Consider the following 26,420-nt stretch of genomic DNA (forward strand, 5'->3'; position numbering starts at 1 on the left):
TGTCCTTTGTCGAGCCCATCTTTGCATGAAATGTTCCCTTGGTATCTCTAATTTTCTTGATGAGATCTCTAGTCTTTCCCATTCTGTTGTTTTCCTCTATTTCTTTGCATTGATTGCTGTGGAAGGCTTTCTTATCTCTTCTTGCTATTCTTTGGAACTCTGCATTCAGATGCTTATATCTTTCCTTTTCTCCTTTGCTTTTCACTTCTCTTCTTTTCACAGCTATTTGTAAGGCCTCCCCAGACAGCCATTTTGCTTTTGTGCATTTCTTTTCCATGGGGATGGTCTTGATCCCTGTCTCCTGTACAATGTCACGAACCTCCGTCCATAGTTCATCAGGTACTCTATCAGATCTAGTCCCTTAAATCTATTTCTCACTTCCATTGTATAATCATAAGGGATTTGATTTAGGTCATACTGAATGATTAGTGGTTTTCCCTACTTTCTTCAATTTAAGTCTGAATTTGGCAATAAGGAGTTCATGATCTGTGCCACAATCAGCTCTCGGTCTTGTTTTTGCTTACATTATTTTCTTTGGCAATTCCATGACTCCTCGACATAAGATCAAAATCAAGGGTTACTCTTCAGTAATACTTAAACCTTAGAATTGCAACATTTTACATTAAAACTAGACATGGTCGGTTAACTAACTGTATAAATATTTTTCACATGAAAGTGCTAGTCACTCAGTCATGTCCAACTGTTTGCAATCCCATGGACTATAGCCTGCCAGGCTTCTCTGTCCATGAGATTCTCCAGGCAAGAATACTGAAGTGAGTAGCCATTTCCTCCTTCAGGGGATCATACCACCTCAGGGATTGAACCCACGTCTCCTGCATTGTAGGCAGATTGTTTACCGTCTGAGCCACCAGGGAAACTCCATAAATACTTTTCATATTCTAAGTTAAATAAACTACCATCTTTAGCAAGAATGGAGAAAATAAAGCTACAAGACAGCAGGCAGTCCAAGGTTTAGCACCAGCCATGTACTTTCTTAGGGCAGGGAGCCCACATGGGCCCAGGAGATCCTGTCTGTAAGTCTGTGGGGTCAGACACCCAGAAGGAGCTTGTGTTTCCGGGGCTGCAAAGTGAGAACTGGGGTAACGAGCTAACCACAGGCTACTGTGCAGAAAACAGTAAAAGCAGCAAAAGCTTGGTGGTCCTGAGAGTGTGTCTGCTGCTGTATATCCAGCATGCTGAGTCAGAGCTTTTAGAGCAAAAGCATGAAAACTGTGAACCGGCCTAGTAACTGACACAAGGGAAACAGGAAACTTGGCTGGCGGCGCTGGTACTTCTCTTGCTTCTCTTGTAAGGGTGCTTCCTGTGCCACACACGGTGTTATCAGATGCATCACACACACAGTGAAGAGTGACGGATGCCTGGGGGACCAGGGCTCCTGTTACAGAGGCTACTGTTCACTCATTAAATGGCCAGGACAACGTGTAGTTACAATCTGGACTGAGTGTGGCCTTCATTCTGCAAACACACGAAACCCCGAGCAGAGCTAAAGGGGAAGGAAATCAAGTGCACAGCACAGTAATGGCCACTCAGTCCGTCGGCCAGGCCGTGTGTCCCGGGCCTGCAGCCCCTGGAGTGGAGCACCTGGGGATGTCCATCTCATTTCCCCTGGGCTGATGGAGGGGGTGGGAACCAATGGGAAACATGAGTCTGTGAGGGCAAGGCAGCCACACACACCCATTCTGTCATCTTCAGCTCCCCAACCCCAGACACAGATTGTGAGACTGTGGGCTCCACCTGGTGGACCTCAGGCCAAATCAGACCCCCTTCTTACACCAGCTTGGGGTGGGGGGTGTTTAAAGCACCAACTTAGGCGAAATACTGGGTGCTCCGGTCCACAAGGTGAAATGCACGCTGCTGACAACCTGGCCCAGAGGACAGGGGATCAAGCCAGCCTCATCCCAAGGACAACAGGGCTGGTGGGTGGAAGGGAAAGTGCCCCCACCCCAAGCAACACGCCCTGAGGATGAGAGGGGAGCTCCAACTCTGGTGCAGGGGGAAAAGGACATCTGGGCAGGGCAGGGCAGGGCAGCAGATCCCAGGACAGACACAGAACATGCAGCTCCACAGGACGCACCTCAGACAGGGTTCAAGTCCTCCATGTGCCATTATATCTACCGGTGTGGGCAAGAATTCCTTAGAAGAAATGGAGGACCCCTCAAAGTGAACAAGAGTCCTAAATGCAGTACTTGGGTACAATCTCAAAAATGACAGAATGAACTCAGTTCATTTCCAAGGCAACCATTCAACATCACAGTAATCCAAGTCTATGCCCCAACCACTAAAGCTGAAGAAGCTGAACAGTTCTACGAAGATCTACAAGACCTTCTAGAACTAACACCAAAAAAAAAAAAAAAAAACATGTTCTTTTCATCTGAGGGGACAGGAATGCAAAGCAGGAAGTCAAAAGATACTTGGAATAACAGGCAAGTTTGGACTTGGGAGTACAAAATGAAGTGGGGCAAAAGCTAACAGTTTTGCCAAGAGGACACACTGGTCATTAGCAAACATCCTTTTCTAAGAACACAAGAGATGACTCTATACACGGATATCGCCAGATAGTCAATACCGAAATCAGACTGAGTATATTCTTTACGGCAGAAGATGAAAAAGCTCTATACAGTCAGCAAAAACAAGACCAAGAGCTGACTATGGTTCAGATAATGAGCTCCTTATTGCAAAATTCGGGCTTAAATTGAAGAAAGCAGGGAAAACTACTAGGGCATTCAGGTATGACCTAAATCAAATCCCATATGATTATACAGTGGAAGTGAGAAATAGATTCAAGGGATTAGATCTGATAAGAGTGCCTGAAGAACTATGAACAGAGGCTCCTAACATTGTACAGGATGACCAAAATCATCCCAAAGAAACAGAAATGCAAGAGAGCAAAGTGGTTGTCTGAGGAGGCCTTACAAATAGCTGAGAAAATAAGAGAAGAAAGGCAAAGGAGAAAGGGGAAAATATGCCCAAGTGAAGGCACAGTTCCAGAGAAGAGCAAGGACAGACAGGAATGCCTTCTTAGGTTACCAGTGCGAAGAAAGAGAGGAAACAACAGACTGGGGAAGACTAGAGATCTCTTCAAGAAAACTGGAGACACCAAAGGAACATTTCATCCAAGGATGGGCACAATAAAGGACAGAAACGGTATGGACCTAACAGAAGCAGAAGATATTAAGAGGTGGCAAGAATACACACAACTATACAAAAAAGGTCTTAATGACCCAGATAACCTTGATGGTATGGTCACTCACCTAGAGCCATCCTGGAGGGTGAAGTCTAGTGGGCCTTTGGAAGCATCACTACAAACAAAGCTAGTTGCGGCTGCTGCTAAGTCGCTTCAGTCGTGTCCGACTCTGTGCGACCCCATAGACAGCAGCCCACCAGGCTCCCCATCCCTGGGATTCTCCAGACAAGAACACTGGAGTGGGTTGCCATTGCCTTCTCCAATGCATGAAACTGAAAAGTGAAAGGGAAGTTGCTCAGTCATGTCTGACTCTTAGCAACCCCATGGACTGCAGCCTACCAGGCTCCCCTGTCCATGGGATTTTCCAGGCAAGAGTACTGGAGTGGGGTGCCACTGCCTTCTCTGCAAAGCTAGTTGAGGGGATGGGATTTCAGCTGAGCTATTTCAACTCCTAAAAGATGATATTGTCAAAGTGCTACACTTAATATATCAGCAAATTTGGAAAACTCAGCAGGGGCCACAGGACTGAAAAAGGTCAGTTTTCATTCCAATTGCAAAAATGGCAATGCCAAAGAATGTTCAAACTACTGTACAATTGCACTCATTTCACATGCTAGCAAGGTAATGTTAAAAATCCTTCAAGCTAGGCTTCAGTAGTACACAAACTGAGAACTTCCAGATGTACAAGCTGGATTCAGAATAGGCAAGGGAATGAGAGATTAAATAGACAACATTCAGTGGATCATTGAGAAAGCAAGGGAATTCCAGAAAACACATCTACTTTTGCTTCACAGACTATGTTAAAGCTTGACTGTGTGGATCACAAGAAACTGTGGTAAATTCTTAAAGAGGTAGGAATACCAGACCACCTTACCTGCCTCTTGAGAAATATGTATGCAGGTCAAGAATCAACAGTTAGAACCAGACTTGGAACAACAGACCGGTTCCAAATTGGGAAAGGAGTACGTCAAGGCTGTATATTGTCACCCTGTTTATTTAACTTTTATGCAGAGTATATCATGCGAAATGCCAGGCTGGATGAATCACAAGTTGGAATCAAGACTTTCGAGAGAAATATCAACAACCTCAGATATGCAGATGATACAGCTCTAATGGTAGAAGGCGAAGAGGAGAGTGAAAAAGTTGGCTTGAAACTCAACATTAAAAAAACTAAGATCATAGCATCTGGTCCCATCACTTTTTGGCAAATGGATGCGGAAACAATGGAAACAGTGACAGACTTTATTTACTTGGGCTCCAAAATCACTGTGGATGGTGACTGCAGCCGTGAAATTAAAAGATGCTTGCTCCTTGGAAGGAAAGTTGTGACAAATCTAGATAGTGTATTAAAAAGCAGAGACATCTCTTTGCCAACCAAGTCAAAGCTATGGTTTTTCCAGTAATCTTGTATGGATGTAAGAGTTGGATCATAAAGAAGGCTAAGCGCCAAGAATTGATGATTTCAAATTGTGGGCATGAAGAAGACTATTGAGTCCCTTGGACAGCAAGGAGATCAAACCAGTCAATCCTAAAGGAAATCAACCCTGAATATTCATTGGAAGGACTGTTGCTGAAGCTCCAATACTTTGGGTACCAGATGCGATGAGCTGACTCATTAGAGAAGACTCTGATGCTGGGAAAGATTGAGGACACTGCGAGAAAGAGGCAACAGAGGACAAGATGGTTGGATGGCATCACCAACTCAATGGACATGAGCTTGAGCAAACTCGGGGAGACGGTAAAGGACAGGGAAGCCTGGCATGCTGCAGTTCATGGGGTTACAAAGAATCAGATACGACTGAGCGACTCAACAACAGCAATAATAACTAGTGATTCTGGGCATCTCTTCCTGTTGACCATCCATGTCTTCTTTAGAAAAATGTCTGTTCAGGATTTCAGCCCAAATTTTGTTTGTTTTTTTAGTACTGAGTTGTATGCACTTTTTGTACACATTTGATATTAACCTCTGATCAGTTGTATCATTAGCAAATATTTTCTCCCAGTTGGTAGGTTGTCTTTTCATCTTGTTGATGGTTTCCTTTGCTATGCAAAAGCTTTTAAGTTTAATTAGGTCCCATTTGTTTAATTTTGCTTTTATTTCTTTCCTCTTCAGAGACTGATCCAAGAAAATACTGCTATGACCTTTATCAAAGAGGGTTCCACCTAGGTTCTCTTCTAGGAGTTTTATGGTTTCAGTTCTTACAATTAGGTCTTTAGAAACCATTTTGAGTTTATTTTTGGGTATGGTGTGAGGGTGTGTTCTAATTCACTGACTGCAGGCGGCTGTCCAGCTTTCCTAACACCACTTGCTGAAGAGACTGTCTTTTCTCTATTGTATATTCTTGCTTCCCTCCTCAAAGATTAATTGAATACAGGTGTGTGGGTTAGTTTCAGGGCTCTCTATTCTGTTCCACTGATCTATGCATCTCTTTTTGTGCCAATTCAACACTGTTTTGATTAATGTAGCTTTGTTGTATAGTCTGAAGTCAGGAAGCATGATTCCTCAAGTTTTATTCTTTTTTCTCAAGATTGTCTTGCCAATTCAGGGTCTTTTGTGGTTCCAGAGAATTTTAAGATTATTTGATCTAGATCTGGAAAATGTCATGGGCATTTTGATAGAGATTGCATTGTATCTGTAGCTGTCTTTGGATAGAATGGCCATTTTAATAATATTAATACTCCCAATCAAAGAGCATCACCCTCAATTTCCTTCATCAATGCTTTATAATTTTCAGGTCTTTCAGATCCTTGGTTAAGTTTATTTTTTTCTCCTTGATTTCTCCTAGAAGAAAATACTTCTAGGTATTTTATTCTTTTTGATGCATTTTAAATGGAATTCTTTTTCAATTTCCTCTTTCTGATACTTTATTATTAGTGTGTGTGCTGTGTGCTGCCAGGCTCCTCCGTCCATGGGGTTTCCAGGCAAGAAAACTGGAGTGGGTTGCCATACCCTCCTGCAGGGGATCTTCCCAACCCGGGGACTGAAACCGCACCTCTCATGTCTCTTGCACTGACAGGTGGGCTCCTCACTACCTGCACCGCCTGGGAAGTCACTGTCAGCAGGCGCCGAAGGATCGATGCTTCTGAACTAAGGTGTTGGAGAGACTCCTGAGAGTGCCTGGGCTGCGAGGAAACTGTGGTGTTGGGGAAGACTCCTGAGAGTGCCTGGACTGCAAGGAAACCGTGGTGTTGGGGAAGACTCCTGAGAGTGCCTGGGACTGCAAGGAAACTGTGGTGTTGGGGAAGACTCCTGAGAGTGCCTGGGACTGCAAGGAAACTGTGGTGTTGGGGAAGACTCCTGAGAGTGCCTGGGACTGCAGGGAGATCCAGCCAGTCCATTCTGAAGGAGATGGGCCCTGGGATTTCTTTGGAGGGAATGATGCTGAAGCTGAAACTCCAGTACTTTGGCCACCTCATTCGAAGAGTTGACTCATTGGAAAAGACTCTGATGCTGGGAGGGATTGGGGGCAGGAGAAGGGGACAACAGAGGATGAGATGGCTGGATGGCATCACTGACTTGATGGACGTGATTCTGAGTTAACTCCGGGAGTTGGTGATGGACAGGGAGGCCTAGCGTGCTGCGATTCATGGGGCCGCAAAGAGTGGGACACGACTGAGCAACTGAACTGAACTGATAGTAATCTTGGCTTCTGCAACCTTGCTGAATTCACTTATTAGTTATAATAGTATTTGGGTGGAGACTTTAGGGTTCTCTGTAGAGATTATCAGATCATCTGCAAACAGTGAGTTTTACCTCTTCCCTTCCAACCTAGGTACCTTCTATTTCTTTTTCTTGTCTGACTGCTGTGGCGAAGACTTCCAAAAGTGTATTAAATAGAAGTGGCAAGAGTATTTCCACTTGTGTTCTTTCTGAATTTAATAGGAAAGCTTTCAGCTTTTTACCATTATTATATTGGCTGTGGGTTTGCTGTAAATGGCCTTTATATAGTTGAGCTATGTTCCCTCTATGCTCACTTTAATGAAAGCTTTAATCATGAATGCACATTGAATTTTTTCAAATGCTTGAGTCTATTGAGATGATCATATGATTTTTATCTTTCATTTTGTTAATGTGGTATATATCACATTGACTGACATGTGAACATTAAACCATCCTTGTGACCCTAAAGTAAATCAATTTGACCATGATACATGATGGTCAAATTGCTGGATTTTAATGTATTGCTGGATTTGGCTTGCTAATATTTTGTTGGGGAATTTTCCATCTGTATTCATCGAAGATATTGGCTCAAAGTTTTGTTTCTTTATAGCATCTTTGGTTTTAGCATCAGGGCAATGGTGGCCTCAAAGAATCAGTTTGGGAGTGTTTCATCCTCTTCAATTTTGGGGAATAGTTTAAGAAGGATTCGTGGAAGTTCTCCTTTGTATGTTTGGTAGAATTCCCCTGTCAGGTCTTGAACTTTTGTTTGCTAGTTTTTTTTTCTAATTACAAATTCAATTTCACTTCTAGTGACTGGTGTATTCAAATTGTCTGTTTATTCTTGACTCCATCTCGCCAGGCTGTGTGCTTATTGAAATTTGTCCACTTCTTCTAGATTGTCCAATTTGTTGGCATATAACCATTCACAGTACTCTTATGATCTTTTGTATTTTTGTGGTATTTTTTGCCATTTCCCCTCTTTCACTTCACTTATCTTGTTTATTTGGATCCTCTCTCTTTTCTTCTTGATGAGTCTGACTAAAAGTTATCAACTTTGTGTGTCTGTACCAAAAAACCAGCTCTGGCTTTCGTTTATCTTTTCTATTGCTTTTTAAAAACTATGTTTAAATTTCTCTCTCTGATCTTTATTACTTCCTTCCTTCTGATTTTGGGCATCATTTGTTCTTTTTCTAAATTTTTAGATGGCAGCTTAAGTTGTTTACTTGAACTTTTTCTTCCTACCTGAGGAAGGGCTGTGTTGCCATGAATTTGCCTTTAGTGCTACTTTTGCTGCATGCCATATATTTTGGAAAGTTGTGTTCCATTTTCATTTATTTTCTGATTTCCTCTTTGATTTCATCACTGACCCATTGTTTTTTTAGTAGCATGTTGTTTTGTGTCCACAGATTTGTTTTCTGTTTCTCTATCAGTAGTTGATTTCTAGTTTCATACTACTATGGGCAGAAAAAAAATCTGATATAATTTCTGCCCTCTAAGACTGCTGAAGTTCGTTGTGTGACGTAGTATGTAATCTATTCTGGAGAACATTCCATGTGCACTTAGAAGAATGCATGTTCTCCTGGTTTGGGACATAATGTCTTATAGATATCAATCAAGCCCAACCAGTCTAGTCTGTAATTTAAGACCGCCTCTGCCTCACTGATTTTCTTTCTGATCTGTCCACTGGTGTCAGTGGAAGGTTAAAGTCATCTATTATTGTATTGTTGTCAGTTTGCTCCTTTACACCTGTTAGTATTTGCTTTATAAATTTAGGTGCTCCTGTATATGTTAACATATTATTGACTGGGGGTTTTTTGCAGAAACTAATTCCTGTGGCTGGCAATTTGTTATATAAGTAAATATTGAAACACTCCAGTTAATAACATTCAGGTAACAAAAGGCGTATTATCTCTAGTCAATACGTGGTTAAAGAATGTTATATCTTCCTCTGGTATTGATTTCCTTTATCACTATATAATGCCATTCCTTGTCTTTGTAAATAGTCTTTGTTTTAAAGTCTACTTTGTTTGATATGAGTATTGCTATCTCCTTTTTCTTGTTGTCTCTATTTATATATCTTTTTCCATCCCCTTTCTGTCTGTCTGTGTTTTACCCTGAAGTGAGTCTCTTGTAGGCAGCATATTGAAGGGTCTGTTTATTATCCAATTACCACCCTATGTCCTTTAATCAGAGTATTTAGTCCATCAACACTTCAAGTAATTACTGATATGTACGTTTTTATTGCCCTTTTGTTACTAGTTTTCCAGTTGTTTTCATAGTTCTTCTACGTTCTTTTCTTCTTTTTGCTTCTCCTGTCATGCTCTGGTGATTTTCTTTAGTAGTATGGCTGCAATCCATGGGGTCACAAAAGAGTGACAAAACAAAAGCAATGCTTAGGTTCCTTTCTTTTTGATTTTTGTGAGTCTATTGTAGCTTTTGGATTTGTTGTTACCTTGGGGTTCATATGTGTTAACCCATAATCATATCTACTAGGTGTACACTGATAAGTCATTTAAGTTCAAACACACTGAAAGAGCTACATTCTACACTCTCCTTCCCCACATTTTGTGTTTTTGATATCATATTTTACATCGTCCATGCTTATCCCTTTACTGTTTTATGCTGTCAATTATGGTTGAATATTTACTATATCTGATAACAATATAAGTTGTTTTACAAATAGTTAAATCAAGATTATATATACATTAAAATGTTTGTCATTCAGACAGATATTAGGGGTTCACACTAATTTCTAATTCCTCAGAACTGACAAATGGGTGAAAAACATTAACCAAGTTTGAATAGGGGGAAATGTTCATTTCTTTGTGATTGATCTGTTTTGTTATGAATGGAAATTGTCATACTCTATGAGTTCTAAGCTGAAAAGCATGTCTGCCATTGGACAGAAATACGGGCATCATGATATATAACTCTATTCAGTGTCACTTCTTTTCCCATCAACTCGCTGTTAAAAGTTTATGAATATGCATACAAATAATATCAAAACTCACTATAAAATGCATTATTTAAGACAGTAGCATTTTAATCCATAACTTGCTATGGAAAATATAAATAAATAAGCCTAGTTTTTTTCATTTTTTTGTTTTCCTAATCAAATTACAATATTCCTGTACTTTATTTTTCACTGTTTATATAACTAAGTTACTACCTAAGGTAGAAGGCAGCACACCCTGCAAAGTCTTCACTATGTTAAGGTCAGATAATCCATTTTTTTATCCCAAAAGACACAACTAATACAGTACAGAGAATTACCACTCAATATTAGCGGCTGTTTTTGTTAAGATGAGCTTTTATGGGGAATACTACAATAATGGAGTAGGAAGGAAACAGAATTTCATGTATCTCTATCTGTGAATTCTGTGAAAGCCCCACAGGTTGTTTTTTTTTTTTTAACTTCTCATTTATTTTTAATACACATAACACGTATCTATTCTTCTTTAAATTATTTTCCCAATTAGGCCATTACAGAATATGGAGCAGAGTTCCTTGTGCTATACAGTGGGTCCTTGTTGGTTATCCATTTTAAATGTAACAGTGTGTATACATGTCCACTCCAAACTCCCTAACTATCCTTTCCCCCCACTTCCTCCTTGGTAACCACATGTTCATTCTCAGTCTGTGAGTCTGTTTTGTAAATAAGTCCATTTGTGTCGTTTCTTTTTGGAGTCCACAAAAGCAGTATCATATCACTTCTCCTCCTTTGTCTGGCTACTGCACTCAGATGACAATCTCTAGATCCAGCCACGTTGCTGTAAATGGCGCTATTTCATTCTTTTTACGGCTGAGTAACATTCCACCACGTCTTCTTTATCCATTCATCTGTCGATGGACATTTAGGTTGCCTCCATACCTTAGCGACTGTAAACAGTGCTGCTGTGAATGCTGGGGGTGCATGTGTCTATTTTCCTTTACGGTTTATCGTAGTCATAGTTGCTTTTATATTTTTTCGGTCATTTAATTACATACTGGATTATTTAAGTGATCGTCTTACTCCATATTTGCCTTCCTAATGGGATTTTCTCTTTCCTATATTTTCTTACTTCTTTTCCCATTTAGAGAAAGCCCTTCAATAATTCCTTTAGGGTACATTCAGTACTGCTGGAATTCTAGTTTTTGCTTGTCTGAGAAATTCTTCATCTCCTCTTCTATTCTAATCTTGCTGGGAAGCATATCCTGGGTTGTATGTTCTTCCCTTTCAGCCCTGTGAATATCCTGTGCCACTCTTTTCTGGCTGCTGATAGCCTTACCAGGAATCTCATGTAACCAACTCCTTGTTTTTCTCTTGTTGCCTTAAGAATTCTTTAGCTTTTGCCAATTTAATGATGTGTTGGTGTGGGTTTGATTGGGTTCATCTTGTTCGGGACTTTTTGTGCTTCCTGTACCTGGATATCTGTTTCCTTCTTTACGTTTGAAAAGGTTTCAGCCATAATTTCCTTGAATACACTTTTTACCCCTCCTTCTCCTTCTAGAACTCCTACAACATGAATGCTGGCACATTTGACGTTACCCCAGAGACCCCATATGTCCCACTCGTTTTTGTTTTGTTTTGTTGTCTTTCTGTCTGCTGCTCTGGTTGGGTGAGTTCCATTACTCTCTCTTGTGGACCATTTCTGTGTTCTCCTGGGTCATTCTGTCTATTATCCATGGCTTCTAGAGTGCTATTTAATTTCAGATATTGAATCATCTATTTCTGATTGGGGCTTCATTAAATTTTCCATTTCCTGTGCTTTTGTTCAGGCGGTAGGTGAGCCCCACACGCTCACCCCACACGCTCACCCCACCACCCTGTGCTCTTTCTCTGTGTGTTACTGTTTTGTGACACTGTTGGCAGTGAGATCGGCATAGTGGGTCTCACCCCACGACCCCGGGCATCCTGGCTGTGACCACGACAGTCAAGCCTCTTGGTCTTCCTCGCTGAGTTCTCTCAGTGTGCCTGACAGCAAGCGGGGCCAGGGAGAGACTCAGACCTGGGGGCCAGTGGAGGAGAGCCAGCAGCCAGAGCTGCCCTGCACTTGCAGGTGCTGGATTTGAAACTAATCTGAAAAGGAGAGACAAGAGCATTCAGAAGGATGGGAACGCGCATCACGCGAGTGCCCAAGGCAAAGGTTCACCTCCAGGAAGTTCTTTCTTAAACACACACTTTTCATGCTGAAATTAAAGTAAAATTCTCATTTTTAACCTCGACGGCATTTTCAAACACAGTCTGCTGATAAACCTTTTAATAAGTCCATCTAGATCTGCTCCAGTTTCCAGGGAACCTCATTCAGTCACCTCAACCTTTCTCTGTGTGGCATTCAGGTCTGTTTCTCTTGCTCCCTGCAGACACTACCGTTCTCTCATGGCTGTTACACGGCTTTCTCGTTCCAACATGGGAATGACCTGCGATAAACTATGAGGTGAAAAAGAGCAACGAACAGGGCATGACCTGCTAGGCACATAGCCGTGCACCAGGTGTGCGCAGCAGGAGGACTGGGAGGGGACAGCCCAGGTGGACCTGGCCACTCACTGACTGTGGGGACTCCCCGTGAGCAAGCTGAGGGTGGTGCCATGGGCCCGTTTGAAAGGAGTGTGACCTCCTGCGTTACTGAGATACCGACACCCTCTCCTCCAGATTTCTCCTGTTTGAATCCTTTTGTCTGTGAAGATGCCCTGCGTGGTGTCTGTGGGCCTCAGGGCAATACTTGGGAGGAAGAGGGAAGAACAGGTCTTCCTTATTTGTAAGTTCACGTTTCTAACAAACATACGTGGTGAAACACTGTTCTCCAGCAGGTGCTCATAGATCCAGACGCACTCTGTACACAGATGACGTGATCAAAGCACACCGGACTTCATGGGTGAGCAAGCCGGTCAGTGCCCAGGACTCCTTCAGCAGGTGGTGGAGCAACACACCCAGAGCCACCCAACTGGGCACTGGGCAGCGGTGACTCCCGAGGAGCCCCCGGCACCACGCCTCTCACATATGATGTTCTTAGTGGCTGCGAACACTCTAGACAAGTGACAGCTGATTGAATCAAAGCATGCTTGCCCCACACACAAAGCACAGACCGGACAAGGAAAACTGTTTTCTGACTCGTGTGAGATTCACACCCAAACACACATCCAAGTACACCTGCTTCACATCTACCAGTGTACGTTCAACGGGAGGGACGCTACAATTTCAACTTACCATCAGATTTTATCCGTCTACTTTTATCTTTTTTCTCCTAAGAAGATAACGGTTTACAGTAGAGAGCTGTGAAACTGAATTTGGAGCAACTTTTTCTCCATTCCCGTGTGATCCATGTGCTCTAAGAGACATGCTTTCAAACAAAGCTCCACGTTGCTTTTCTCAGTTAGAGATGGGCTAGTAGCAAGACCACAGACCACGGCAAAACACACACACCAAGAGGCATTCTAGTTCACGGTTAGGGTTTTAGTTCTAGCTTTAAAAGTAGGTAAAGCGAGATTTCCAAAGGATAAAAATACCTTAACTGTGTCCTTTTAAGTAAAGGTGAACTGAGAAGTTAGGGCCCTTGAATTCAAAAGCTCTTGTTCACTTTACTGCTAGCCACTGACATTCTAGAAGAAAAACAATAAACAACCAGTAACCCAGGGCGCACTAGGCAGGTGCACGTCCCACTGAGAGACACCACTGCCTGCCACGGGCACACAGCCCCCCTGCCGACCTCCTGCAGAGCTCGTCTCTGTGGCCGTGAATCCTCTGTGGGCTGGCCTAGCATCATCTTGGGCAGCTGAGGCCTGTGGAGCTTCACGGCTCCTGCAAGCCTCTACAGTGGACGAAGGACTCAGCAGCACGAGTACGGGTGAGAAGAAAGCCCGTAGGTGCCGCGTCTGGGCTCTAATTTCCCTGTAAATGGCGAGGTTTTCAACTGGCAAGAGAGGGGAACCTCGAGGGACCCACTTAAACGACCCATCCACTGCCTCCGCCCCTTTTGAATGGCCCAACACTCCCTGCCACCCCCCCACCTCAGTGCAGCCCCCACTGGTGTGTTACTCGTGAGACCTGCACGCTGCAGTCAGGAAGGGGGGGTACTTGCCACTGAGCAGAGGCTTGTTGAGGGTGTACAGCGGGGGCAGGTCCTCGATGTTGGAGATGCGCTGGTACATGGCCCTGGAGAGGTGGTCCCCGTGGTACAGGCTGCCCAGAATGATGCTGGAGAAGTAAATGGGCTCCACGAAGATGCTGAGCAGGGACCCCTGGATGCCCACCACATTCCACCTGGAGGCAGAGGAAGAGGCACTCAGCGTGGGGTCCCTTTGGCCTGGGCCCTCCATAGCACCATGCTCACATGGGCATACTGCTCATTCCATACAAGTGTTAACCAATTTAAAAGGCAGTTAAATAACTGACTTGGGTTCCCTGGTGGCTGAGCTGGTTAAGAATCTGCCTGCAATGCGGGAGGCCTGGGTTCGATCTCTGGGTTGGGAAGACCTGCTGGAGAAGGGAACGGCTATCCACTCCACTATTCTGGCCTAGAGAATTCCACAGACTGCATAGTCCATGGGGTCGCAAAGAGTCGGACACAACTGAACGACTTTCACTAAATAACTGACTTAGTTTAAAATTCTAAAGAGAAAAATCTACTTAATTATTTTATGCTGGAACGATCTTTTGCCTCCATGTTTCCCAAGATGACACATTTACTGAAGATTAGTTCTAAAAAGATATCGAGCCACGTTTCTTGTGAGAAAAATCAAAAGAAAAAATAAACCTTTATTTCATTACTTCTAATAAATAAAAAACGGCAGCTCCAGAAGGACGGAAACTGGTCTCTTCCTGCTCCCTGGTAGCGGCATCGACCGTTCTGACCCCGCATTTGGTGTGGGTGAGGTCACAGCACCAACCCTCCATGGCTTCGTCTCAGTGCCAACTCGAACATGGCCTCACCGCTCTGAGCCCCACAGACAGCAGGAAAGCAGCCCTCCATGGCCTCAGGGGTCCATGTCCCAGCACCCAGGGGGCAAAGCTCACTGGCTCCAGGGGTCTTCTCCCTCACACCCCTTCCCCGAGCCAGCAGCATGGGCATCCTCTGCTCCCTGCGGAGCTCCAGCCCTCAGCCAAGGGTCCCCAGTGCCCCCACCTTGGTCTGTGCAAAGTCCTTCTCTCAGCTGCCACTGGAGCCCACCAGGTGCCCCCTCTGCTGAACCCCTGCAGACCTTACCATCTGTCCCCTACCTTCTCCCATCAACAGGCTCTAAGCGGGAGGGATTCGTCTGTTTAGCATACTAAAACATCCCAGCATTTAGGGACCTGGCCTCACAGCTCAGTGTGCGCTGACTGGACAAATCCTCGGCTCCCCCAACCCTCTAAGAAGGAAATTAGAGCACAGGGTTCCTCCTATCTAGCAAGGAACAATAGGGAAGGATTCAGTGCACACAAAACCCACAGGGAGCCCTTTCTTATGTAAATCAGAGTCTTGTCAGGGGGGTTAGGCCCCATTAAGCTGAATTCAGCCTCCTGGGGCAAACTTGAAAACCCTGCTCTTGCAGAAACTTAAACGAGTTACAAGTCATTAATTTTGAACACATGCTTCGCAGGCGAATCCTAGGCCCCGATTGCTCCACGGAGGCCCTGGTGGGAAGTGGTCCACCCACTCGGCTCAGCTCCCCTGGGCGAGCCTCACGGGGAACACGGAGGCGCCGACTTTACCAGCAGCAAACACTCGTGGGATGTGTGCCGTACAAGCCCACCGCCCCCAGCAAACCCCTGTGAAAACTGGCTGTCCCCGTGACCCCACAGTCTCCCCACGGCAGGGGGGCTCACAGCCGATGCCCCTGGCCCCCTCTGTGTCTGGGGGAGGGGGAGGAGGCGGTGGTGGGGGACAGGGCTCTGCATGGTCGTGCACACTGCTGCCCTCAGGCAGGTGGTCTTTGCTTTCTCCCCAGCTCTGCGTGGAACACAGGCTGTGCTACCCGCTCCCATGGCCCAGTCAACAGAGTTCACTCAGAGGTGAGAGCCCCGGGGACCCCTCACCGCCACCCCCCGACTGTGGTCTCACCCGAAGCCCACCCACTGCCCTGACCCCTCTGGAACCGGAACCATCTGTGGGAGGCAGCCCTGCCCTCTGTGAGACCCAGGCCAGCCCCCCAGACCCTGTTCATGGTGACCACGTGACTGCCAGAGGCAGGGGCAGCCCTCCAGGGGCACCAAAGATCGATCAGAGGGTGGGAGCTCAGCCCCGCCCCCACTTCCGGGGTTGAGTGAATCACCAAAGACCAAGGATTTAATCATCTGCAGGGAGATTCCAGAGGACAGGGCTGGGAGTGTCCTCCATCCACGCCCTGCTGCCTTAACCACTCAGCGAGACTTTTTCACTTGAGTGTCAAGAGCTGTGAAAAATGATGAGATTTTGATCAAAGTTATAGATTTGGAAGAAAATTAAACTGTTAGAAATAATATTGGATTTGGCATATACATGCATGTTTTAGATTAGAAGACGGCCCCCGTCATTTTGTTTCCCTTCCTGGCTTGGTCTGGGGATACGGGATGAGCTGGGGTCCTTCCCCACCTTCCTGATCTGTAGAAATGACTGTATGTATGAAGAGGATACCTCCCCAGAATGCAGAGAACTCACTCAACGGTCTCCTGCAAGAGCTGCATCCTCTTTCTCTGCAGCCACCTCTTTGATTTTCTCCAATTTATTTACTTCTTGGGAGTGAGGGCGTGATTGGTTTACTTTTTCTTAATATATTTGGAATTCCATTCAAATTTCTTACACATGCTTGACTCAATTTTAGGAACATACACATTTCTACAAAGCTTTTATGTCATCTCGGTTTTAATGGTGTCTGTAACTCTCACTGCAGCCAGATGCGCACGTGTCCATTCCTACTAGATCCTGACACCCTTTCCTCCTCCCCTGACTTGGCTGCACCCTTTGTCTTGGTCAGACTTCCAGAGGTCTGCCAATTTTATTACCTTTTTCAAAGCAGCACTTTGGGTTTCTGACTGTTCGCTGCTCATCACTGCTGCATCGAGTACTAATGTCTGCTCTGTGTCCTTCCCTCCCTTCTGAGAATTTGGACTTGCTCTCTTGTTCTCAGCTGTGGTGTTTTATGTCGTTCACTTACGACCATCTCTGAACTTCCCCTGCAATTTCTTCTGTGAGTTGCTGAGGCTTGATGGACACACAGTGCCCTGCCTGGTGTTAGAGCACAGAATTTGGGGAGTCCTAGCATGTAAACACCTTCCTTGATTGGGAAGATCCCCTGGAGAAGGAAATGGCAACCCACTCCAGTATTCTTGCCTGAAGAATACCATGGACAGAGGAGCCTGGAAGGCTACAGTCCATGGGGTTGCAGAGAGTCAGACACGACTTAGCAACTAAACAACAAAACCCCCACTCCCAGCTCTCTAGTCTCCTCCCCCCTTGCTCCAGGCCTTCCTCTTGCCCCTCCTGCTCTGCCCCATCCCTGGGCCACCACTGACCTGCTTCTGTCACATTCTAGAAATCTACAGCAATGGAATCACATGGTAAGCACTCCTTTGGTTCCTGGCATGCTGCACAGTTCTTCTGCGATGTGTCCACGTACCACTGACTGAACATGACAGCTTATTCTGTCCCTTGCCTGAGCAGTGCCCCGAGGCACAGATACCCCCATTTAACCCTGTTTAAAGACTGACAGCCTTTTGAGCTGCTCCCAGACATGGAGAAGCTGCTTAAATCACTCCAGGTGAGTCTGCATGGACAGTGCTTCCATTTCTCTTGGGAAATAGGAGTAAAGTGGAGGGAACACAGGCCAGAAACGCCTTTAACATCTAAGACACAGGTGAGCTGTCCTCACAGTTGGCTGCATTGTCTGTTCCCAGCCTGGGAGGATGACGCTCCAGGGCCTGGGGTCCCCACCGTACCCGACAGGGCTCTAACCCTGGAGTGAAGAATGTGCCCTCATAGCTCTCTGTACGTCCCCGTGATTAACGAGCTTCTCATGTGCTAATCTGACATCTTTTTTGGTGAAGTGTCCATTAAAATGTTTTGCCCATTTTAAAAACTGTTTTTCCCCCTTGTTGGTTTCATAAGTCTTTGTATAGTGTGGATCTAAGTCCTTTATCAGATGTACGATGTGTAAATATTTTCTTCCAGTTGGTGACTTTATTTCTCATTCTTTTAACAGAGTCTTTCAGAGAAGCAATTTTTAATTTGATGATGTCTAACACCATTTTTTTCCTCTCAAGGAGTGTGCTTCTGGTGTTGCATCTCAGTGGCCAAGATTTTCTCCTCTTTTCTTCTATAACTTTTATGCATTTAGGTCTATGACACATTTTCAGTTAACTTTTGTATATGGTGCAAAATATGAAGTTCACTTGCTTGTTTTTACATAGGGATGTTCAGTTGTCCCAGCATCATTTGTTAAAAACACTATTCTTTCTCTACTGAACTGGCTTTGAACCTTGATCAAAAATCAGCTGTGACCAACAATGAACTTGTGGAACTTGAGTTTAAAACACAACACTGTTTACATTAACACCTCCCAAAATTAAATACAGGTACAGATCTAACAAAAATACAAGACCTGTACATGGAAAACTATAAAACCGACAAAAGAATCAAAGAATTAAGTGAACAGAGAGATAGCCCACGTTCATGGAGAGGAAGACTCGATTCTTTCCAACCTGAGCTACAGACTCAGCACAAACCCATCAAGACTCTAGCACAGTATTCTGCAGATGCTGACAAACTGATTCCAAAGTTTACATAAGGGGCAGAAGGCCAGAAGAGCCCACACAACACAGGAGAACCAAGCTGGAGGACTCACTATCCGACCTCAAGACCTACTATGAAGCTACAGTAACTGAGCTTGTGATTTATCAGAAAAGTACAGTTGGTCACTCAGATGATCAGAAATATATTTTTCTTATATATGTTTGGTCTTCTTCTGGGGTTCCTGGCTCACAGCTCCCAGGCCCTGGGAACTCTCTAAGTGATTAACCATAAGGTGTCTATGTTAATGAGGTAGATTGTGTCACCTACCCGAGGACAGGGGCTGGTTGGCTGTGGAGCCAAATACTGATTACATACAGTGGGAACTTTCAGCCCTATCCTCTTGACCTCCCGGTAGGGGACAGCGGCTGGAGGCTGAGTTCCCATACCAACAGCCATGATTTTTAATCAATGGTGCCTTTGTAGTGAAGCTTCCGTAAGAACCCAAAAGGACCTGGCTTCAGAGCCTCTGTCCACAGAGACCCCACCTCTCCTCTCAAGGTGGCCCTGAAGCACCTTTTAAAACCTGAGTCCTTCAGTGAATCTGTGGGACACATGCCCAGGTGTCCCTGGAAACACCCCAGGGCACCCAGGCGTGCAGGGGTGGGGACGGGCCCAGGCACGTGTCCGAGGGGACTTACCTGGCCATCTTGTCGCTGCAGGACATGGTGAGCAGCCGCTCCCCCTGCAGCACCCCGTCCCACGTCTGGACGCTGGCATTGGAGCGAACGGGGATGGTGCCCTCACCAGACTCTATCTTCGTCCGCAGCTGTCCACGGGCTTTTCGGTTCGGATGTCTGTCTGCTGGCTCTAAGACAGAGACACAAGGTTCTCTGGAGACGGTCTGCCGGTCGACCACCTATTTAACTCACCAGAAAGCATGTCTAACAACACTCTGTCAATTCAAAATATGGTTCTCACATGCACGTGTGCATGTGTTCATTCTACATGCACCCAAGACATGTGCATATGATGCAAGCACAAAAAGTTGAACAGGAGGATACAATACAAACCAAATTCACAAAAGTGGTTTCCTTGGTGGTTGGGAGAAAAGAGGGCCTCCATTTTAACCAACTGATGTATTTCTAGGATTAGAAACTAGCTGAAGCAGACAGAACACAAGGCTGACATTTGCGAATTCTAGGTGATGGATATTAGAGTATTTGCTATATTTCTCTGCTGCATATTTAAATTTTCAAAAATAAATCTATAGGGATGTGGAAATAAATCCATAGGAAACATTCACAAACACCCAGAGGTTTTTTACATGAATACATTGATTTAAATGTTATTTTTTATGTTTTAAAAATATTCGGCAATTTCTAACAGTGCATATTTGTTACTTTAAAAAATTTTTTTTATAATTTTGTCTTTTCTTTTTAAAAATTCTTGTTTATCTGTGCTGGGTCTTCTTTGTGGAATGCAGGATCTTAGATCTTAGTTGCAGCACGCGGGATCTTTAATCACAGCATGTGGGATCTAGTTCCCTGACCAGGATTGAACCCAGGCCCCCTGCATTGGTATTGAGAAGTCTTAGCCAGGGTGACCCCACATGTTGCTTTTATAATCAATAAAAATAATGTAATCAAATGTTCTATTTGGAACAAATAATGCTTAAGCTTGTGAGCAGGGTTGTGGATACAAATTACTATGAAACAAGAGCACGAACAAGAATGAGAGCAACACAGAGGTCAGAGAGAGGCTGTCCTGCCCACCGACACCTGCTTCTGAGACTTAGTCACACTCTCGTGATATCACAACCCACCAGAAACATGGACCACGACATGCATTTCCAATCTAGAGATGCGTGTCATCCAAATTCAAAATCTGAACACAATTTTAATATCCTCACTGTATTCTAATTTCTTGTTTGAATCCACATCTTCATTCATTAAAAATTTCAAATTACTAATTGAGAAGAAAACTTCATGTTTTTATACATCCCTATCAGATCCACAACCAAGGTGGAAATTTTTGAAGAAGAAACGATATTAAAAAAAAAAAAAACGATATTAATACAGGTTTGTCCTTTTCTCTGTTACAACACAGTCATGAACTTTCTTGGGAAGTGGCGGCTGCTGCTGAGCCTGGCATGGTACCTTCCAGGATGGGTTCATGTGGTGAGAAGATCCTGGCGTCCCCACAGGGGGAGGTGCTGATGTACAGGTGGAACTGGACATTCTCCTTCAGCTTGAAGCCGCCCCGCTCGGACTTCTCAAAGATGGATCTCTTTTGATCATCTTTGCTACTGAAAGGAGTAAGTTGCAAACATAAACCTTAAAGCTGAACACAATCAAAATTCAGTCTCTCATAGCTTATGATGATTTTCAAAGGCCAGTGTTTTCAACAGGGTAAGATAAGCTTGCACTGGGGTATTTACTTGACATGTTTATGATAATTAGCACGGTTCCTGCCTGCTCACCAATGAGACAGGTCATCAGTACACAAGTAACCCCGTTCTCTTCATTTACAACCTCAGAACAGAAAGGCTGTGAGTAGGACGTGGCCTGGAGCAGGAAGCAGTCAGACTCACAGTCAGCCGTCCGGGCATGGTGACCTCCCCAGCACTTATTCCTGTATAAAGCAAAAGCCTGGCATCTGGAGCACAGACATGACCCCTCTGACTGCACGTGTGGCGGGTATGTACATGGGCATGTGCGTTATATAACTCAGCCAACTCTACTTGACAGCCTGAGCTTCAAGGGCAAAAGGGTTCCCAACCTGTAACCCAGAAAGTTACTATGCTGAGAATTTTTCAGTGATGACAGACACAGTGAAAAGGATGCAATACACTTTGATTGGAGGAAAATTTTTTTTATGGAAAACAGCTTCCTTCCCCCATTTCCTCGGACACTCACTTTAAGTAAATCTCAAGCTGCGTGTAGAGGAACCTCAGCAGGGACCTGCGGGCTATGATCTCCGCGTGGCAGTCGTTAAGTGCGAGCCCACGGTCGCTCATGTACTCGCCGTTGATGCACTTTGTTCCCGTGGAGATGCTGATCACCTTGGCGTCTTTCACATCTGTGCCTGGAACACAGGAGAAACCGTCTCGAGATTCCTCCCAGGAATCGGCTCAGCCAGCTGGGCTGAGCGGATACTCCAAGAAGAGAGGGCCCCAAGACAGCCTCAGACCCGGCCCTCAGGAGCTGAAGGTCCTCCGGCCGCCCCAGGGACACAGGCACTGGCCGTGGTTGTGGTTCCTGCTCCCAGGAGTGGTCCATGTAGACACTGCTCAGAGGGCTCACTTCTGGAAGGTGGAAGAGGACTTGGGGAGGGATCCCGTCACAGCTGGGAACTTAGGGGCAAATTTAGCTGGGTTTCTGTTGCCGTCCCGAGGGTGCTTCCCCCACGGAGTCCCTATGCTTGCGGAAGCCTTCTCTCTCGGGGAAGGGAACAGTGACGTGAACTGACACACCAGAGATGGCTACTCTCAGTGAAGTGAAAACCAACAGGTCTCCTGCATTTCCCAGACTCACTCAAGAGGATTCATTAAGATTACTGGAATCAAATACTAATACAGGATGCTTTCTCCAAACAAAACACTCAGGTTAAACAGATGAAATGGTGGGGGAAAAAACATAAGTGCAGCTCCTCCAGTTGCACACAGCAGACATTCTGAAGGAGAACGAAAAAGTAGCCTTCTGCTCCTGTCAGAGACTTCTGTACACTGAGAGCGTGTCTTCTTCATTAAGTGTGAGAACACGTAGTGGACACACACCGACACGGTTACCTGTTGTCATGACGATTCCAGCAAGGACCTTCCTGCGCGCGTGGGGGGAGGCGAAGCTGTCTGTCAGGTCCCCAAACTTATCCAGCACCAGGCGGGCCACGGCATCAGCCAGGACCTGAGGACCAAGAGGGGGTCAGCGCCCTCTGGGGTTACGTTCTGGGGCCTCTTCTCTGAGCCACACGGTAGGTCTGGCAAATGAGCATGTGAGTGTGTGCGTGTGCGCGGGCACGCACATGTGTGCATGTGCAGTTTTGCCTCCAAGACATTTCTTGGAACCAGGCACCCAAGGGGCAATACGAGGGTCTCTACGGACAGGATGGCAGGAGCCCAGCCATGTGGGAGCTGCATAGAGCAGCTAAGGCCTCCCATCCCAGCCCTGTCTCCGGGGGAACCCAGGCCCAGGGAGGCAAGATCACTTCCCTGCCTCCCTCTGTGGCTTGGAGCCAGAGCTCCGAGTCCTGCAGCCACACTCCCCAAGCAATAGGGCTTCTGGAGGAAGTAAGAGCACAGGAGGGAGGCCAGAACGGCCCTGCAGGGGCCACGCAAGATGGAAAGGGGAGTCAGAAGGGAAACCGTATCTCAGCACCTCCCTCCCAAGGCACCGGTCCACCTGCGCCTGTTACCTCCACATCTGAGACCAGAGAGCAGCACTGCTCAGAGCCCCACAGGCAAGGGCTCTGTCCCCTAGCTGGGACGACAGGGGAGGGCTGCAAGGCTACTTGCGCACAGCGCTGGTCGCATCTGGGGGGTGCGCAGCACTGCACTTGGGGGCAAACGGCTTCGAGAGTGTGGATCTGGTCCTCCTTCTACAGCATGGACTGAGGGACCCCCTGTGTTCTGGGAACAATGCCTGATGGGAAGGGGTTCAAGGAGTCACGTGGGACCCACGTCCCAGCAGCTCACACCTGTCTCGAGTCCCCAGCTAAGCCCTCAATGAAACACTCCTGAATAGGCAGAAGAGCCATCATCCTCAATGGCAGCTTATCTGGAAAGAACAGTCGTCAGGTCACTGTCCCATCCTCACACCAGCAACGAGCCCCAGAAGATGGTGCTCACGGCCAAGTAGGAGGGGAACAGGAGAGTGGGGACAGGGCCAGGACCCCACCCTGCACCCTCGGAAAAGGAGCAAGGCTATGGGTGAGCGCAAGAAAGGCAGCAAGACCTCGGACAGGACAGGACGTGGAGGGAATGTGAGCGAGAGGAGACAGCGGTCCCCCTACAGGGTGAGGAGCTCCAGACAGGCGGACGCAGAGTCTGGGCTCCTGCCACGCCTCTGCCTGGGCAGTCCCCCACCCACCATCCCCCTCACACACTGGCATGAAGCCCCTCCCTCCAGCTTTGGGGCGGACAAGGTCACACAGCAAGCACGCTCTCACGGTCAGTGGGGACTGGGTGGGCTCCTGGGACACCTTGCTTGGGCCACGTCCATCAGGTTCATGGGTAGCCCTGTGCTCACCACGTGGGCAGCACCATCTGACTTTATAAACTCTCAATGCCCCATGAAGGCAACATGGAAGCAACAAGTCCCTGGGACCAGGGACGGCACCCCCACATCCTTCAGGGTGACCCCAGGAAGCCAGCAAGACACCTCACTCCCAGAGTGTATGTCTGGAAAAGGCCATTGAGTCCAGAAATGACGCTAAGAGGACCGACTCTGAAGGCCGCCCACAGGTCCTCCCAGGAGGGCATGACTGCATCCTTGGGTACCGCTTGAGGGCAGGGAGCCACCGTGGGGCCCCTGGAAGCAGTGGGGGCTTGGGGGGAGACAGTTCACCTCACCAGACCCAGCTGGCCTGGGCCACAGAGGCAGCTGGGCAGGGCTGAGGAGGCCCCTCCCAAGCCAGCAGCTCTAGTCACTGCTCCCCACAGCTGTCACGGCCAGGACAGAAGCAGGCTGCCAGTGCACATGCACGTACGCATGCACACGCATCCCTCCCTCCACAGGTGACTCCATGCAGCTTCCAACGACCCCAGTCTCTCTACACAACTGCCGACACTAGAGGACGGCGCACGTCACGAGTCGCCGCGACCACAGCGTGGAGGAAGCTTGGCTGGAAAGACTGCATCAAATGCTCAACTGGAAAAGAAAGTCCCTCGGGAGCTGGTGCCCCTGATGTGTGCAATGATGAATGGACCAATAGTCTTTATAAATCATATAACAAGAGGCTAATACAGGAAGCAGTTACTTGGCTCATTTTTAAAAAAAAACAGTAATATACTTTGAATATATTACTTTACATTGAGGCTGTATTGGTTGTTTTCAGCAAAAATAAATAAATAAAGTTCCTCCTTTCACAGCTGAGAACTACTGGTCCTCAAGAGTCCCCCAAAGGCTGGATGGGGGTGGGTTTTCCTGAGGGAGTGCAGGCTTCCTGTCAACCTGGGCTCCTCCATACCTTCTCATCACATCAATGTGTATTTTATCCTCAAACTGAATCATATGATAGAAAGCATTAGAGAACAGGGTGAGACTTTCTCCCTGAAATAAACATCTTCACAATAGACCAGAAAGATGTTGGATTTCCATGAAAAGCAGCAATAAATAACCAAACAGTTCTAGGGTGTTGAGATAACTAAGTATTTTTCCTTCACTCTCCTCAGAGCCCCCCGTGATATGTCCCCTCTTCACCCTGAGATGACCCCTCACCTTCTTGTGAGATGACATCACCCTTCACAATGAAATGTCCCTTCTCTTCACGCTGAAATGTCCCCTCCCCTCACCCTGAGATGACCCTCCCTCACCCTGAGATGACCCCTCCCTCACCCTGAGATGACCCTCCTTCACCAAGATGACCCCTCCCTCACCAAGATGACCCCTCCTCACCCTGAGATGACCCTCCCTCACCCTGAGATGACCCCTCCTCATCCTGAGATGACCCCTCCTCACCCTGAGATGACCCCTCTCTCACCTTGAGATGACCCCTCCATCACCCTGAGATGACCCTCCCTCACCAAGATGACCCCTCCCTCACCCTGAGATGACCCTCCCTCACCCTGAGATGACCCCTCCCTCACCCTGAGATGTCCCTCCTTCACCAAGATGACCCCTCCCTCACTCTGAGACAATCCCTCCCTCACCAAGATGACCCTCCTTCACCCTGAGATGACCCCTCCCCTCTTCTAATTTTCCTGCTTCATGCCCTGTCCAAGAGCAAACTAAGAGCAGTGCCCACCTGTGGCTGAGCAGGCAGAGCTCTAGGGACCCCACGGGGACTCCAGGTGCAGAGACCCCTGGGACCCTGGGGCTCTGGATCTCTCGTGGAAGCCCAACACCCCAGGCCTTGTGACACATGCTCACCACTGTGGAGGCTTGGCCTCTGCCTGGACACGCTCCACAAGGCCCTGGTACCTTGACCCCAACTTGGGTTTCAGCGGCTGACCAGCCAGCCTCACCTGTCCTGCACCCGGGGTTCCATGTGAGAGATGGAGGGAGGAGACCGCCGAACTGTGACCCGTGCAGGGCTCCGGTCCCTCTCCTGCCTTCCTGCTGCTCTGAGACAGGCCCTGCGGGGTGTGGTCGCCACAGGGTGGGCAACAAGGTGAGGGCGCCTTGGCCTGCCTGCCGTGGGCACCACTGGCCACAGAGCACCTGTTGGCGCTGGCTTCGGCTGGGCTCCCCCGCCCACACAAGCAGCACAGTAGAGGGAAGGCCACCGGCAGCCTGGCTTGCAGGAGCTCTCTCTCTCCTGGGGACAGGGCGGCGGAGAAACTGACCCTGACCCCCGCACCTGGTCTAAGAGCGTTAGCCACACACGGCGTTCAGCGGCTCTCTCACCTGCGGCAGGTGCAGCTGCAGGCCCTCGCTGGGGATGGGCTGGCGAGACGGGGTTTGATCCAAGTGCAAGTTAAAGATAGTCGCCAGGGCAGACTGTGCGGCCCGGGCCTTGGCCAGCTTTTTGTTCCTCCCAGAGCCTTCAAAGAACTGGCCGTCCACGACCACGGACATGACGAAGTTCTTGGCGTGGCTCTCCCCACTCTCTGAGAGGAAATCGTACTTGAGTCCCGGGCGCAGCTCGTTCAAGATCATCACAGGGTTCTTCCCGCTGGGCGGCGGGAAAGGCGGGGGCCCAGGCAGGGGCGGCTGGGCCAGGCCGGCGGGCA

The 26,420-nt window shown here is 47.0% G+C and overlaps 1 protein-coding gene across 1 annotated transcript in view; it reads right to left on the bottom strand.

Annotated features, from left to right (window-relative positions):
* Window positions 1-26,420, bottom strand: part of ADARB1 (adenosine deaminase, RNA-specific, B1) — a 73,382-nt gene that overhangs the window by 13,287 nt on the left and 33,675 nt on the right. Inside the window, exons 6-11 of the mRNA XM_010834991.1 lie at window positions 26,095-26,420; window positions 22,320-22,434; window positions 21,448-21,616; window positions 20,689-20,837; window positions 19,231-19,399; window positions 13,925-14,106 (exon numbers count right to left, since the gene is read on the bottom strand). The exon at window positions 26,095-26,420 is cut by the window's right edge and continues 8 nt beyond it. Coding sequence (XP_010833293.1) covers window positions 13,925-14,106; window positions 19,231-19,399; window positions 20,689-20,837; window positions 21,448-21,616; window positions 22,320-22,434; window positions 26,095-26,420 — 1,110 coding nt within the window. The remainder of the gene's footprint in view (window positions 1-13,924; window positions 14,107-19,230; window positions 19,400-20,688; window positions 20,838-21,447; window positions 21,617-22,319; window positions 22,435-26,094) is intronic.

The sequence above is a fragment of the Bison bison genome, unplaced genomic scaffold, assembly GCF_000754665.1.
Source record: "Bison bison bison isolate TAMUID 2011002044 unplaced genomic scaffold, Bison_UMD1.0 scf7180017864037, whole genome shotgun sequence".
Lineage (NCBI taxonomy): Eukaryota > Metazoa > Chordata > Mammalia > Artiodactyla > Bovidae > Bison > Bison bison.